This window comes from Barbus barbus (assembly GCF_936440315.1).
Source record: "Barbus barbus genome assembly, chromosome: 43".
Classification (NCBI taxonomy): domain Eukaryota; kingdom Metazoa; phylum Chordata; class Actinopteri; order Cypriniformes; family Cyprinidae; genus Barbus; species Barbus barbus.
The window spans coordinates 462419-475477 of NC_136721.1; the positions used below are offsets into that span (position 1 = coordinate 462419).

The 13059-nt window shown below is 36.1% G+C and overlaps 1 protein-coding gene across 2 annotated transcripts; it reads right to left on the minus strand.

Annotated features, from left to right (window-relative positions):
* Positions 1-3601: 3601 nt before the first annotated feature.
* LOC306862045 (pituitary homeobox 1-like) lies at positions 3602-12008 on the minus strand. 2 transcript variants are annotated; one of them, XM_079404637.1, is made up of 4 exons: positions 11893-12008; positions 8245-8352; positions 7225-7427; positions 3602-5930 (listed from the first exon to the last, which is right to left on the minus strand). In XM_079404637.1, exons 2-4 carry the CDS (start codon positions 8333-8335, stop codon positions 5394-5396), a joined length of 831 nt encoding a protein of 276 aa, XP_079260763.1. In that variant the 5' UTR covers positions 8336-8352; positions 11893-12008; the 3' UTR covers positions 3602-5393. The 2 variants fall into 2 exon arrangements, with proteins under 2 accessions (XP_079260763.1, XP_079260762.1); XM_079404636.1 differs by lacking the exon at positions 11893-12008 and having other exon boundaries at positions 4788-5930; positions 8245-8603.
* Positions 12009-13059: the final 1051 nt, after the last annotated feature.

The window sequence follows — 13059 nt, forward strand, 5'->3', positions numbered from 1 at the left end:
TTTCCTTATTTTGTCACACTGTGCTGTCTGCTGGTTTGGGCTGGCAGTGTCCTCCATTCTTTAAGCTTGGGATTTCTGTTTCTTCATGTCTCTTTCTTGGTGACACCGTAGCTTTATTCGGTTTCTCAAGAAGATTCCTCTGGTCAAGCCAGGAGGTGTAACCTTCAGTAACTCCTCTTGGAGAGATGCTAGCATAGCCTTTATTTCCTGTTTTAGCCCATCTGTAATGTGAAAGCCTGCCACAGATCCAGTGGTCATTCCTGTCTTAGTGATCCTGTCATCTTATTCCTGTTCCAGCCAAAAGGTCAAGGCAGGCAGGTCCAGATAACCTGCTGGTAAATGCTGTAAATAAACCCTATTATTCTCCACTGACAGCCAGGGGTGTGTTTTCCAAACGCAAATATGGTCCATCATTACCAATAGAGTTCAATGGAATTAATGACCATAGCTATCTAACAGTGCTTTTGGGAAACACACTAATTGGACTAATAACTTTTCTGGAGATTGATGTCAGAACCCTTGACCCTTTACTGCAGGGGGTTCTGCTGAACATAGAAGAAGATATTTTGAAGAATGTAACCAAACAGTCCCCACTGACTTCCATTGTATGGACAAAATACTGTGGAAGTCAGTGGCTACCATCAACTGTTTGGTTACATTCTTCAAAATATCTTCTTTTGTGTTCAGCAGAAGAAAGAGACTCATACAGGATTGGAACAACTCGATGGTGAGTAAATGATGACAGAAATGTCATTGTTGGGTGAACTATCTTTTTTAAGACAGTTTCCACTTGACTAGATGTATCACTGAAACTGCTGGATTTAGGTTTACAGGTAAAGTTTTTCCAAAAATGACATCCAGTTGAGTTCATTACAACAGCAGTATATTCGCGCAGCGCTTTGTTTTTAATTTAACCGGGAATCGGAAAAGAAAAAAATAAGTCAGTCTTTTAGTGTCAGCTAGATTTCTTAATCGAGGAATGTGACCGACTCACTGACCGAGGAGAGCAAAATCAGCAATAACAGCTGTGAACTGTGTTGTTTAGCTCGGCTAGTGTGGCCAAACTAAATCTGTGCTAATATTTGTAAATGTTGTTTATCACTGTAGCGTTTTAATCAAGGATCTCCTTCAGTTTTTTATTTTAAATAGATTAACACTTTACCTACCAATGTCCACAATTACAAAAACAATTTCAATTATAATGTGTAATGAAAAAATAGGGTAACACTTTAAGTGTCCTTGATATACGGTATACATGTATTTAGTATTAGCACAAAATTATGCATAATTACATGCAATAACCCTAAACCTAACCCTATAGTCAATGCATGTAGTTAATTAATATTACTAAGTACTTGAATGTATAATTAATTACACTGTAGCAACACCTTTAAATAAAGTGTAACCAAAAAAAGTATTACTCTTTATTATTTATTATTATTTTATTACGGGTAATACAATTACTAGCTATTTATTGCTCATTACAAATATGCAGAGGAACACAGTGTGATCTTTATTTTTTAATCCCCAGAGGAATGTATTGTAGAATTGTTTTGTGAATTGTAGAATTCACCCTTGGCCTATACCCGACATATGCATGTAATATACTGAAGTATATATGTGATATTCACTGTCGATCCAGTGACAGACCCGAGATTTCACCAAAGTTCTCCTTCCCGAATGTTCTTATTGCACTAAAATTCAACTTTTACAAACACATGTGATTTTGCATTTAGAATGTAATTAAGGCTTACAATCCTTCTGGACTGAGCCGCCTGGCAGAACAGATGAGTGTCTGTTCCTCATATAGCAGATCTGGAGAGTCTGAAGCAGCAGGATGAAGAGAATCAGAGTAAGTAACTCTTTCAGGCACTGCGATCACAAACCCGCTGGTTAATCATTCTCTAGACATGATAATAGGCAGGTTTGTGAGTCTATAAAAGCCTTCATGGCTGAAATGCGACTGTTTTAAACACTTCTATTTCATGTTTTAAACACTTCTATTTCATGTTTTAAACACTTCTATTTCATGTTTTAAACACTTCTATTTCATGTTTTAAACACTTCTATTTCATGTTTTAAACACTTCTATTTCATGTTTTAAACACTTCTATTTCATGTTTTAAACACTTCTATTTCATGTTTTTGGGCTGATCAGAAGCATTGCTTTAATTCGCTCTTTGTGGTTTGTTTTCTTTCTGCTGACTTTCAGAGACAATGGTTTTAATAGATTTGTGCTAGTTTTTTGTCTTTCTTCATTTAGGTTAAAAGTCTTTAGCGACCTATTTTGAATTATATATAGATAATAATTGTATCTAAAGTTTATTGTGTTTTTTCGGGCTGTGGTTAATCACTAATGTCCTTATATTGCTTCTCCTGAATTATGTGATTTAAGTGTTCCGCATTTTTTTAACTACATGTTTTCTCAATCAATGTTATGGTTGTTCTGTCTTATCAAGCGTCCCATCTTCCTTTGCCACACAACCTTTGTGTTTGTTGTGACAGAATTATTACACAATATTACTCATATTACAAAGTGCAATGACTGTACTTTATAACATATAACCTCTTTTGATGTTTATATCGATGGATTATGATTAAACATACAAATCATTCAAATGTTAAGTGCGATTTCAGGTCAAATGTTGTCTTGTTCTTGTCATAACATGTAGGTTGCTACAGCTTTACACTGAACTAACTGATAAAGAGGACGAGCTGACTGAGCAAGACATAAAGAAAACAAAAAACAGTTCTTTAAATGTGCATCCTTTTCCAAGCAGATCATTTAATGTTGTCAAATGAGTGTCATATAGAGAGTAAAGCACCAGAGTAACTGTCACATTATTGTTATAGTTATTGTAAAACGAGCAGCAGCACCGTCACAGTATTGTAGTGACCCGGATTAGCCCGATTCAGTGATTATTACAGTACCATTTTAAACAGCAGCCTAAATATAGATGTGGCAACATTTTACATTACCCGATGAAACTTTGATAATTCAGTTATTTTGCTTAGTGTTATAATATTATATAATATATATTATAATAGTATTCCAAATACTTTAATGTTAAAAACTGGTAATGTTAAAAATCAGTTTGTTTAGCTTATATGTGTCACCGTTGTTGTTGTTGTTGTTGTTGTTGTTAGCCTAAATGCTTTAATTATTCCACGATTTGAATGTAGGCTAATTTGAATACTGCGACAGCAGCACACGAAGTAACACTAGATTTAAGCATCCATTATCTTATGAACACACTACACTTTGATATGAAAAAATAAGCCTAAGTGAAAGCATATCCTCTTTAATGTTCCAAGATCATTCTCTAAACCCATCTTTAATTGAAGGAGATAGGAAAGCCGAAGGTGCCAAAGTATGGATTTCCTAGAGACTGATGAAGATTGATTCAGAATGAGTAATTAAACTCGTCGAAGTGACGTGCATTGTCTTCTTATCATAAGCCATTAGAATATCCGTCTACACAATGTGCTTGACTTCATATCAGTGACTGATTGATCAGAGAGGATGATGGTCATTTACTGACAATATATTAGACCTGGATATGACCAAAAACAACTTCTTTTTTTTTAATAAACTTCTTTTAGAATGACAGTATATAAAAAAAATAAACATTTGCAAAAAATTCAAATTCTAAAAAAACTCCTTTAAATCCAACTGATCTAATCCTAACTAGAATTTACACAACATGGCTATTAGAAGATATAGCGTGATTCACTAGAATGTGTTTTTGTCAGAAACAATTGAAAAACCTCTCGAACTGTTACTTACAATGTTATTTCTACTCAAGGCTACTGCGCATAAAGAAATAATAGACTTCTGCTCGAGTGTTTTCTAGAATTATTATAATGTGTGGCAGCTCTTAACAAGTCAATGCGCGTCGGGTTCTGTCCAGACTGAACTGAACTGAACTGAACCGAACTGAACCGAACTGAACTGAACTGAACTGAACCGAACTGAACTGAACTGAACTGAACTGAACTGAACCGAACTGAACTGAACTGAACTGAACCGAACTGAACTGAACTGGACCGGACTGAACTGAACCGAACTGAACTGGAGAGTGCTTCGCTCTGTTTTCACCAGATTCTCTTGTCCTCGGTATGTGATGTTCACTTTCCTCAGACAGTCTCTTGTTTGATTTGGGGAATGGGTTTAACTCGTCCTTGAGAAGGCATGTCAACATTGTGCAGTGAACTCATTCTGTTAGCCTAACAGGGCAAAGCAGAGGAAGTGACCATTAACACGGACCCCTCTGAGCCGACCTTTTAGGAAATTAAAGGCATTATTATCAGTGGAAAAGGATCAGGGGCATTAAGGAACACATCAGTTACGACAGACCTTCTCCTACGTATCATCTAAATACACCCATGCAGATAAAACAGCCACTTAATGTGGCAAACCGTGATAAGGACTAGATTTTAAAGTTTGCCTTTCTCTCTTTCATCCTAAAGGTATATTTGGATATAATTGCGTGCTTTGGAAATCATTTATAATTAAGAGATGTGATGGAGCATTAAAAAAAGCAAAACAATAAAAATAAAAGATAAAAGACCAATGGAAGGATTTAGTGCATTGTCAGACTGCATATATGGACATATATCGATGTCAAGTGTAATTAATGGAAAGAGAAAAGGCATTGATTCGGTATGCATTGAAATTTAGCTCGGAGAATATAGGAGAAAATACGATAGATAGCCTATGATCGAAGATAGGATTGTTTAAAGATACAGTATTTTTTCAATTAAAAATGTCAATTCAAAGCTTTTTTCGATTATGTACAATGTTTTTTGTTTTTAATAATCAGTCTACAGCCCATGATTTATCCAGTCCTTTCGACGAATTATTTTAGGAATTCTTTCTTTCGAGGTTTATTCAAACATTACCATAAACATAAGCACAATTTTAATCAACAGGGGTACAACATAAAGTTATAACTTTGTTATTTAGTCTACACATTCATATCATTTTTACAAAACATTTTTAAGTAAGCATGCGGTAAATCTATCGACACAATAAAACAACTACGTGGAAAGAATCCAGGCTGTCGATGAAAAGCCACGAGGACAACAAACCTTCTCCGTGACACTGAATGCAAGAGAACACGACTCATCACGAGGCTGAATCACCACGACACGCTGCGATAATTATACGCTTGTTTTTGACAAACCATTGTTCCCACTTGGAGCACTGCGCATATCAGATTTGTTCCACGTTTATATTTATCTACAATGTATGAGTTTAACTTGTCTTCAAAACGTTGAAATCCAAATAAAGGATTTAAATTGTTGTGCAAGTTTAGGTAAACACACACAATCGCACCAAATCCAGCACGGCTGTCACTTCTGCAGGGCTCCGTTTACTGGAGCTGAACTCGTCAGCTGTTGTACTGGCATGCGTTTAGACTCGAGCCGGGACTCTGCAAACCGCTATATCCAAAAGATGGATGCTGCTTGGATTTCAGTCTTAAGGAGTTACAAGTGTCCCTGTAGACGCTGTAAGGAGATCCAGGAGGACCGTAGGGGCACGGCGACGAGCTCATGGCCGGACTGATCGCCGAGCTCCCGATACCGTTCAGGTTACCGATGTTGTTCAGGCCGGTGGTCGGCATGCCAGGCACGGCGGAGTGTCCCATCCCGGACGCCATACTCATGGAGGAGATTGAGGTCGGGGCTGAGAACATGGACTGGGACGTGAGGGGACTCATGGAATTAAAGAAGGTGAAGTTCTTTGTGGACAGCGGGGTTGGGGTCAGGCCTTTGTTGGTCCAGTTGTTGTAGGTGTAGGCGGGATAGACGTCCTCGTACGGCTGCATTAGTCCGCTGAACTGCGGCAGGTAACTGTTCTTACACAGATCCATCTGCTGGTTGCGCTCCCTTTTTCTCCATTTCGCCCTCCGATTCTTGAACCAAACCTATGAGAAAGTACGCTATATTAATATTCACTTTTTTTAATAGAAAGTTAATATTCACAATGAGATGAGCACATGAGCTAGATTTGTATGTGAATAGCTAAATTACAATTTACAATATCAGCAAGATATTTTTCATAAACCTTTACCACAAAAGCCTGCAGCACAAAAGCAGTCATCAGTAACACAGGTATATTTGTAGCAATAGACAACAATACATTGTATGGATCAAAATTATACATTTTTCTTTTATGCAAAAAATCATTAGGATATTAAGATCATGTTCCATGAAGATATTTAGTAAATTTCCTACCGTAAATATATCAAAACTTCATTTTTGATTAGTAATATGCATTGCTAAGAGCTTCATTTGAACAACTTTAAAGGAGATTTTCTCAATATTTAGATTTTTTTGCTCCCTCAGATTCCAGATTTTCTAATAGTTGTATCTCAGACAAATATTGTCCTATCATAACAAACCATACATCAATGGAAAGATTATTTATTCAACTTTCAGATGATGTATAAATCTCAATTTTGAAAAATTTGAAAAAAATTTCAAAACATATGAAAAAGCGTAATGCATGTATTTGTCTATATATTTAAGAAACAGTAAAGCATTGGTCATCTGGATCAGAATATGTTTTTTTGAATGCTGTGGATTTATTTAAAAGATCGGCCTGCAAGGAAATATTTCTGAATATCGCTGAAAAAAATGCAATAATATAGGCTACTTTTACTTTCGTGGCCTGTAAGTAGAGCTTTTAATCCTTTAAAAATTAATGAGAAGCAATCCTTAGTCTAATTAAAAAATGTTCTGTTTTCACATTCATAACAGGATACGCACTGAACGAACAAATCAACAATACTGAACACTTATTAGAACTGATAAAACGTGATTTAGTTATATTATTAAATAGGTCATTTTAATTTGCAAGTTAATCTGCACATTTGATCTGCATCATCTTGTAAATATCCCACTGATATAAGTAATAAAATACTCTCCAGTCTCGGCCTGAAACGCATCCAAGCTCATTCTGTAGCTAAAATGTTAGGTAACACTTTATTTTAAGGTCTCCTTGTTACATATTACGTGTAGTTATAATTATAATAACAAATTATGCATAATTACATGCATGATGCAAGTAATCCTAACCCTAACCATATAAGTAGCCTACGTTTTTAATTAATATTACTCAGTAGGTTTATATGTGTAATTACACTGTAACAAGGACACCTTAAAATAAAGTGTAACCAAATGTTGTTTCTGACTGGGCTGTTTTGAGGACTCTCGTACCCGGACTCGGGCCTCCGTGAGGTTGGTCCACACCGCGATCTCCTCTCTGGTGCTCATATCCGGGTATCGGTTCCTCTGGAAAGTCGCTTCCAGCTCCTGCAGCTGCTGGCTGGTGAAGTGAGTCCTCTGCCGTCTTTGTTTCTTCTTCTTGGACTCATCAGCATTTCCATCGTCACTTCTCTGCTCGACAGACCTCTCCTTTTCTGAGGAGAATAATGTTGAGGTGATATGTGGTGCTCAGTCGCACCTATTTTTGCAGGAGGTTTGGAAGGAGCCGGACACAAAACGGGAGTCGGACAAAAGGAATCACGATTCGTTTACACAGACTGACGTGCTCGTCAATCCATAAATATGCAAACATGTCTTATTAAAATATGGCTCTCAAACGGGACCTATTTGCACACAATGCTGACGGCTGTATTATTTTAAATATCCAGGATAGAAGTTAAAGGCTTATCCAGTGGAAAGAACTCTCGGCCGTGTTTTAAACTCAGGCCTAGTTCATTGTTGTTTACGCATCTCCATACTTTCAGATAATCATTTGCAGTTTATGCAAGAGCTTCTCCAGCTAATAAACGCGCATTTAATTGTAATATAATTTCTAGAAACCGGTTTGGTAGCGGTTATCGAGTTCTTTAGGGAGTGTAGGATCAAAACATCCAGCAGCTCAAATATTCTCTAATTAGAAAGTAACAAATGCGTTAATAATACGGACTAAACGTGAATTTATATTTAGTTTTTAAAATTGCAAAGCAGCAAGCTGCCAACGTGCAACAAGCGCTGCACTGCTTCTGCAGAATTAGGCCGAAAAAACAACAACAACAAAAAAACAGCTAAACAAATAAACAAGTTATTTCTATGTACTAAAACAAAAATTTGCATGCATATAGCAGATATGGCAGGGGACAATATAACATGTAAATGCATGCTTTTAGTCAAATAGGCTTGTTTGCATACTTTAGGCATGTTAATGTTGTATGGTTTATTCTATGGAGGGGTATGAAAATATATGTTGTTTACCTGTTGTTTCGTTATCTGAAGATTCGCTGCTCGAGTTCTCTAACGTTTCTCTGGTGCTGTTGCTTCTCGGCAGATGAAAAGATGAGGCCATGTCCAAATGTATTCCACCTTTAAAACAATCATGCGTGTTACAAAAGCTCTTCCAGCTCTGCGACGCAAGAGTCGCTATATTTGCTAAACAATCCACTCCGCTTTTCTAATGGACAGCCAGCGATCTCGCGCAATATTGTCCTCCAAACTACTGCAGATATATTCCTGAAGAGTAAATATGTTTGGTGTGAACGAATGGAGGTGCAGCAGCAGCAAACAGCAGGACCCACCCATCCTCTCGTCCCTCGTCCACTGTCAGTCCCACCCACAAAGCCCAATCCTTTCTTACACATGCTTCTCCTTCACAAACTTTCAGTCGAGCTTCTGGCAATATCGCTGCTCCAGTGTTTCTGGACTCGGGCTGCATGCGCCATGAACAGTAAGAGGATATTAGCTCAAAAATAAAATAAAAACATTTTTCAAACGCACAAAACCAGATTATGCACCCTGACAAAGACCAGTTCTACAGCGCGTTCTGCAGTTAGACTAGTTCAGCTGAATTGTGTTTATAATAAAGTTAAGTTCTTTTTTTACATCAACCATTTTATCCAATGTGCACAATTACTGTAATTCTCGTGCGGTTTAATAACAGTCATTGAAGCAATGTCAGCACCTAATTGTTAACATTAAAAAGAGGCTATTTTGCATTGATTCTATTAGTTCAGTGAGCAGTTGGGCTTTCGCTGCTTTGAATACTGGAGACATGTCGGAACAGCAAACCAACGCAAGCGGTGTGTTCAGAGGAAAGGTCTTTTGCATTTGAGGTTGATGAACACGTTATTATGCTCAGTGCCTGTCCAGGACTAATGCAGACACATTTACTCTTGCATACAAACATTATTACCACTATTGCCCAAATGACGGCAGATTTGGAAACAACGTAAAATGTCCAATAATGAGAAATATAATATGGGCTTATTGTGACAGTTTGATTGTCAGTCAGACAACATCTCAGTGTCCCGTCTGATTGTTCTGTGCTGGGGTTTTCAGGTTAGTGGCGCCTGCTGATCGGGGAGAATATAAGCCGCCTGACAGCCGCCTTACTGACGCAGAATCATCCGCGGCCCTTAAAACAAGAATACTAGACTCAAGAAAAGACATATTTCTAAATGTTTACGACACAGATTCAACCACCAGCTTTCTCAAATTATTTCCGCAGTTTCCACACTGCAGACAATTTTTATTTTTACTTTATAAACAAACAAACCGAAGGTTTATGTTTTTACTGTTGTGGCTTTGAAAAAAAAACAGTATGACTATATGAATAGCAATCCCCCCCCCCCCTTTAGCCTTAGCATCTGGCCTATTTTCTATGAATACTTTATTATTATTATTATTATCATTATTGTAATTTATGGAGAAAACATTTAGTCAGATCTGTGAGCCTGGTCTCATGAAAGTGCGTATAAATAGTAAGCCAAATAAAAACGAAAACTCATGGTAGCATATAATTCAGTTCAATTCAATTCAATTCAATTCAATTCAATTCAATTCAATTCAATTCAATTCAATTCAAGTAGCATGTACACGCCAAAATCCATTTTTGCGTATCAGTACCACGAGTTTTAATTTTTATTTGGCGTATTATTTATACGCATTTTCATGAGGAATAACTGCTGAGATCTGACAGCATAATGCACACTTTTTCTTCTTTAGGTATGAACTGACCCATATCTGCGGTATATTTAGTTTATATGTATTTTCATCTGTTGCTTTAGTTTTGCCATACTCTCGTGAATAACTATCCATTTAAATAATCTTCCCAATGAATATACCAAAACAGCATCATGGACAAAGAGCTAAAGATTTGTTTCGTTAGTTTGCAGGTGAATTATATATTTTCAATCAGTCTGTAATAGAAAACTATGCATTTCTATAATCACAATTCGCGAGAATTATTTAAATGGGAAATGTAATGTTGGTGTCCTCGATAACTGGCATTAACCTATCTTAACTGATATAGGTTAGTCTAATAGTTTAATTCAATCAAATAAATCGATGTTGTAGTATGTAGCCTATTGCTTAAACACCAACGAGCGCACTGATAAAGATAAAGAGAAGAATCATAGTTATAGGTCCATTTGACAGGAGATGATTTAGGATGAGGATGTCATACATTTGCATATTCTAGATATATAACTGTTCGCGTCTCTTCTGTCTAGCATCATTTCAAAACATCTGTGACTCACGAATTACAAACTACAGCCAAATAAAGGTGTTTAAAGAGCACGATCATTTTCATTTCTCTCTTAATGTACGGTTAAACTACTCGATGCTTCAAACGCATATTGCCAGTTCATATTGTCCTTCAGGTTCGTTTAGATAATGATGCTCGCACACACATTCAGACACATTTGTATGGGATGATATTAGACTCATAATGATTAATAGATGCACGCACAATTATCCATGTGTCTTACTCACCACAAACAAATACTATTCCCTTTGAATCTGAGGAATTCGGGATTAAATTATTGTGCAGAGATTTGTACAAATACAGACATGTTTGCGAATAAAAATGTTGTGCATTAATATACCATGAATTGCTCATATCATTAAACATTTGACTCCTTCACTAAACAAACCGAGTATTATTTGAAAAACAAATAAAAACGACTAATAAATTAATAATAATAATAATGTAAATATTTTAAGGAAGCCCATGCACTGAAAAAAAAAAGTAACAAAAATAGCAATGAACTGGTTTTATTCAATTCAAAAATATTATTTAACATCACTGAATCGACCTAAATACATTTATGTATACCAACAAAACTCATTTTATGGGTTAAATCATTTTGCAATGTGTCAGGCTTTAATGAAGAATAATTGTTGGATGCGTGGATGTTATCATTTTTAGACTATATGCATGAGCTGGTCTTAGTAGTGACAGCTACTTTGTTATAAATAAATATAGGCTGTTGTTGTTGTTGTTATTATTAGCCTATTATTATTATTATTATTATTATTATTATTTAGAGATCTAGAGATGCATTCCGCAGGACAACGGAGTAATAAGTAGCTAATAGCCTAATTTATTTATGAAAATACTCCAGATGATTTTGAACAGATAAGGAAATAGACCTACTTTTAAGATTTTAGAAAACTCTCAATCTCGAGCACAACCTTTCGCAAAACATGACAGTGTCTCAAAATACAAATTCTACAACACACTGAAAGCGCAAGGCTGTTTTATTAGTGATGAATTGAATTCGTGTGCTGTGTTTCTGTTCATTCCTACAGTATGGAGAGAGCTTGGGAGCAGCTGTGAAGTGCACGAGAGAGCGTGTTCAATCTGAGCACTACATGCAAAACACGCTTCTGTTATATTGTTACATATTCAGTGTTTATACTGAACTCACTCAGGCTTGCTCTGCACTGACCACACCAGGATTACCGATCACCTTTGAGATTGATCGAGTTATAACGGAACCTGTTATGCACAGCGATCATTTAAAATAAATACATCAACTTCATAGGCTAAACAATACTAGGCCTACAAGTCCCGCAATACTTCCAAACAAACATTGTTAAAAAGCGACGAATTTAGTGACTCACGTGTCAGTTCTCCAAAGGGCTGTTTGCTTCCTTTTCTCGTGTATTAAATCGTCTCCATGCATTTATAGTATATAGTTCCTCAAATGTGTGTTGGTAAGCAATGCTCAAGTTTATGCGGCTGAAGATGCGGCAGCGCAGCCTCTATCAGGTAGATGACGTGACGTCACAGAGGCATGACGTCACGCGCCGGCTCGAGGATGAGTGGATGGTGAGATGATATTTCAGATCTAGAACACAAATTATTGTGTGTGCCCACTTATGAGATATATACTGCAGTGTTTTTATTTAGCTACTAGTTAGTTTAATTAGCTACTATGTTTGTTTTATCCTCTTTTGAAATCGATTGTTAAAACAGTTACGCATTTTAATTATGCTTTATGTTGCCTGAATAGAAACGTTTTATTGTCGGATTGTTTGAATATATTAATTTATTGTAGCCTATACTTATTTTAGCATATCAAATGTTTGAGAATCTGTGTTTTATATTTACAATTTTAAAATAAGTAGCGTACACGGTCTTAAAAGAGCACTTAAAACTTGAATAAATGAACGAATACAAACCAGTGAAACAAGAAATGTTAATATATAGAATATTAGAAATATTAAATTGACTTATAGCCTATTAATAATTAAAATAATGAATTAAAAAGTGTTAGAATTCACACTATCGATGTCTCTATTAATAATTGGAGATCCATGTTCAGTATATTTATGTATATTCCTCTAGTATTTCTAAACACACGCACTGATAAAATATATGACTGAATTAAATTTGAGCAAACTTTAATGAGAGAAACAGATTCCAATAACAATCATTATATTATAGTTTACAGGTCGCTACTATACAAAACTCAAATTCACAAAATTACAGACTTTGATTTCTCTGTTGTTTTATGATTTTTTAAATACAGCCGGCCGAGCCCTTTATTGTGGAGAGCCGTGTATTTCTCACTAAGGTCTGTTGACGTAGCATCTAGGCTTACATTTAAAATTTTAGTATTTTGTAATGTTTTGGGATCTCAGAAGAGCTCTACACCTGCATGGACGATAAATGCACGGACAAAGCTGTACTTGCACGTTTAAAGATGTTGCTTCGTCATTTAAGGATTTACAAAAACATTAAAATCCAACTCGCTTGAAATCGTACCTCAATGTTCACCATATAAC

Excerpts from the sequence above, each read along its gene's own strand:
- LOC306862045 (XM_079404637.1), bottom strand. The coding sequence starts at position 8,335 with ATGGCCTCATCTTTTCATCTGCCGAGAAGCAACAGCACCAGAGAAACG. Across the intron at positions 7,428-8,244 it reads TTCAGATAACGAAACAACAG|AAAAGGAGAGGTCTGTCGAG; the intron begins GTAAACAACATA and ends TATTCTCCTCAG. Across the intron at positions 5,931-7,224 it reads TCACGGAGGCCCGAGTCCGG|GTTTGGTTCAAGAATCGGAG; the intron begins GTACGAGAGTCC and ends ACTTTCTCATAG.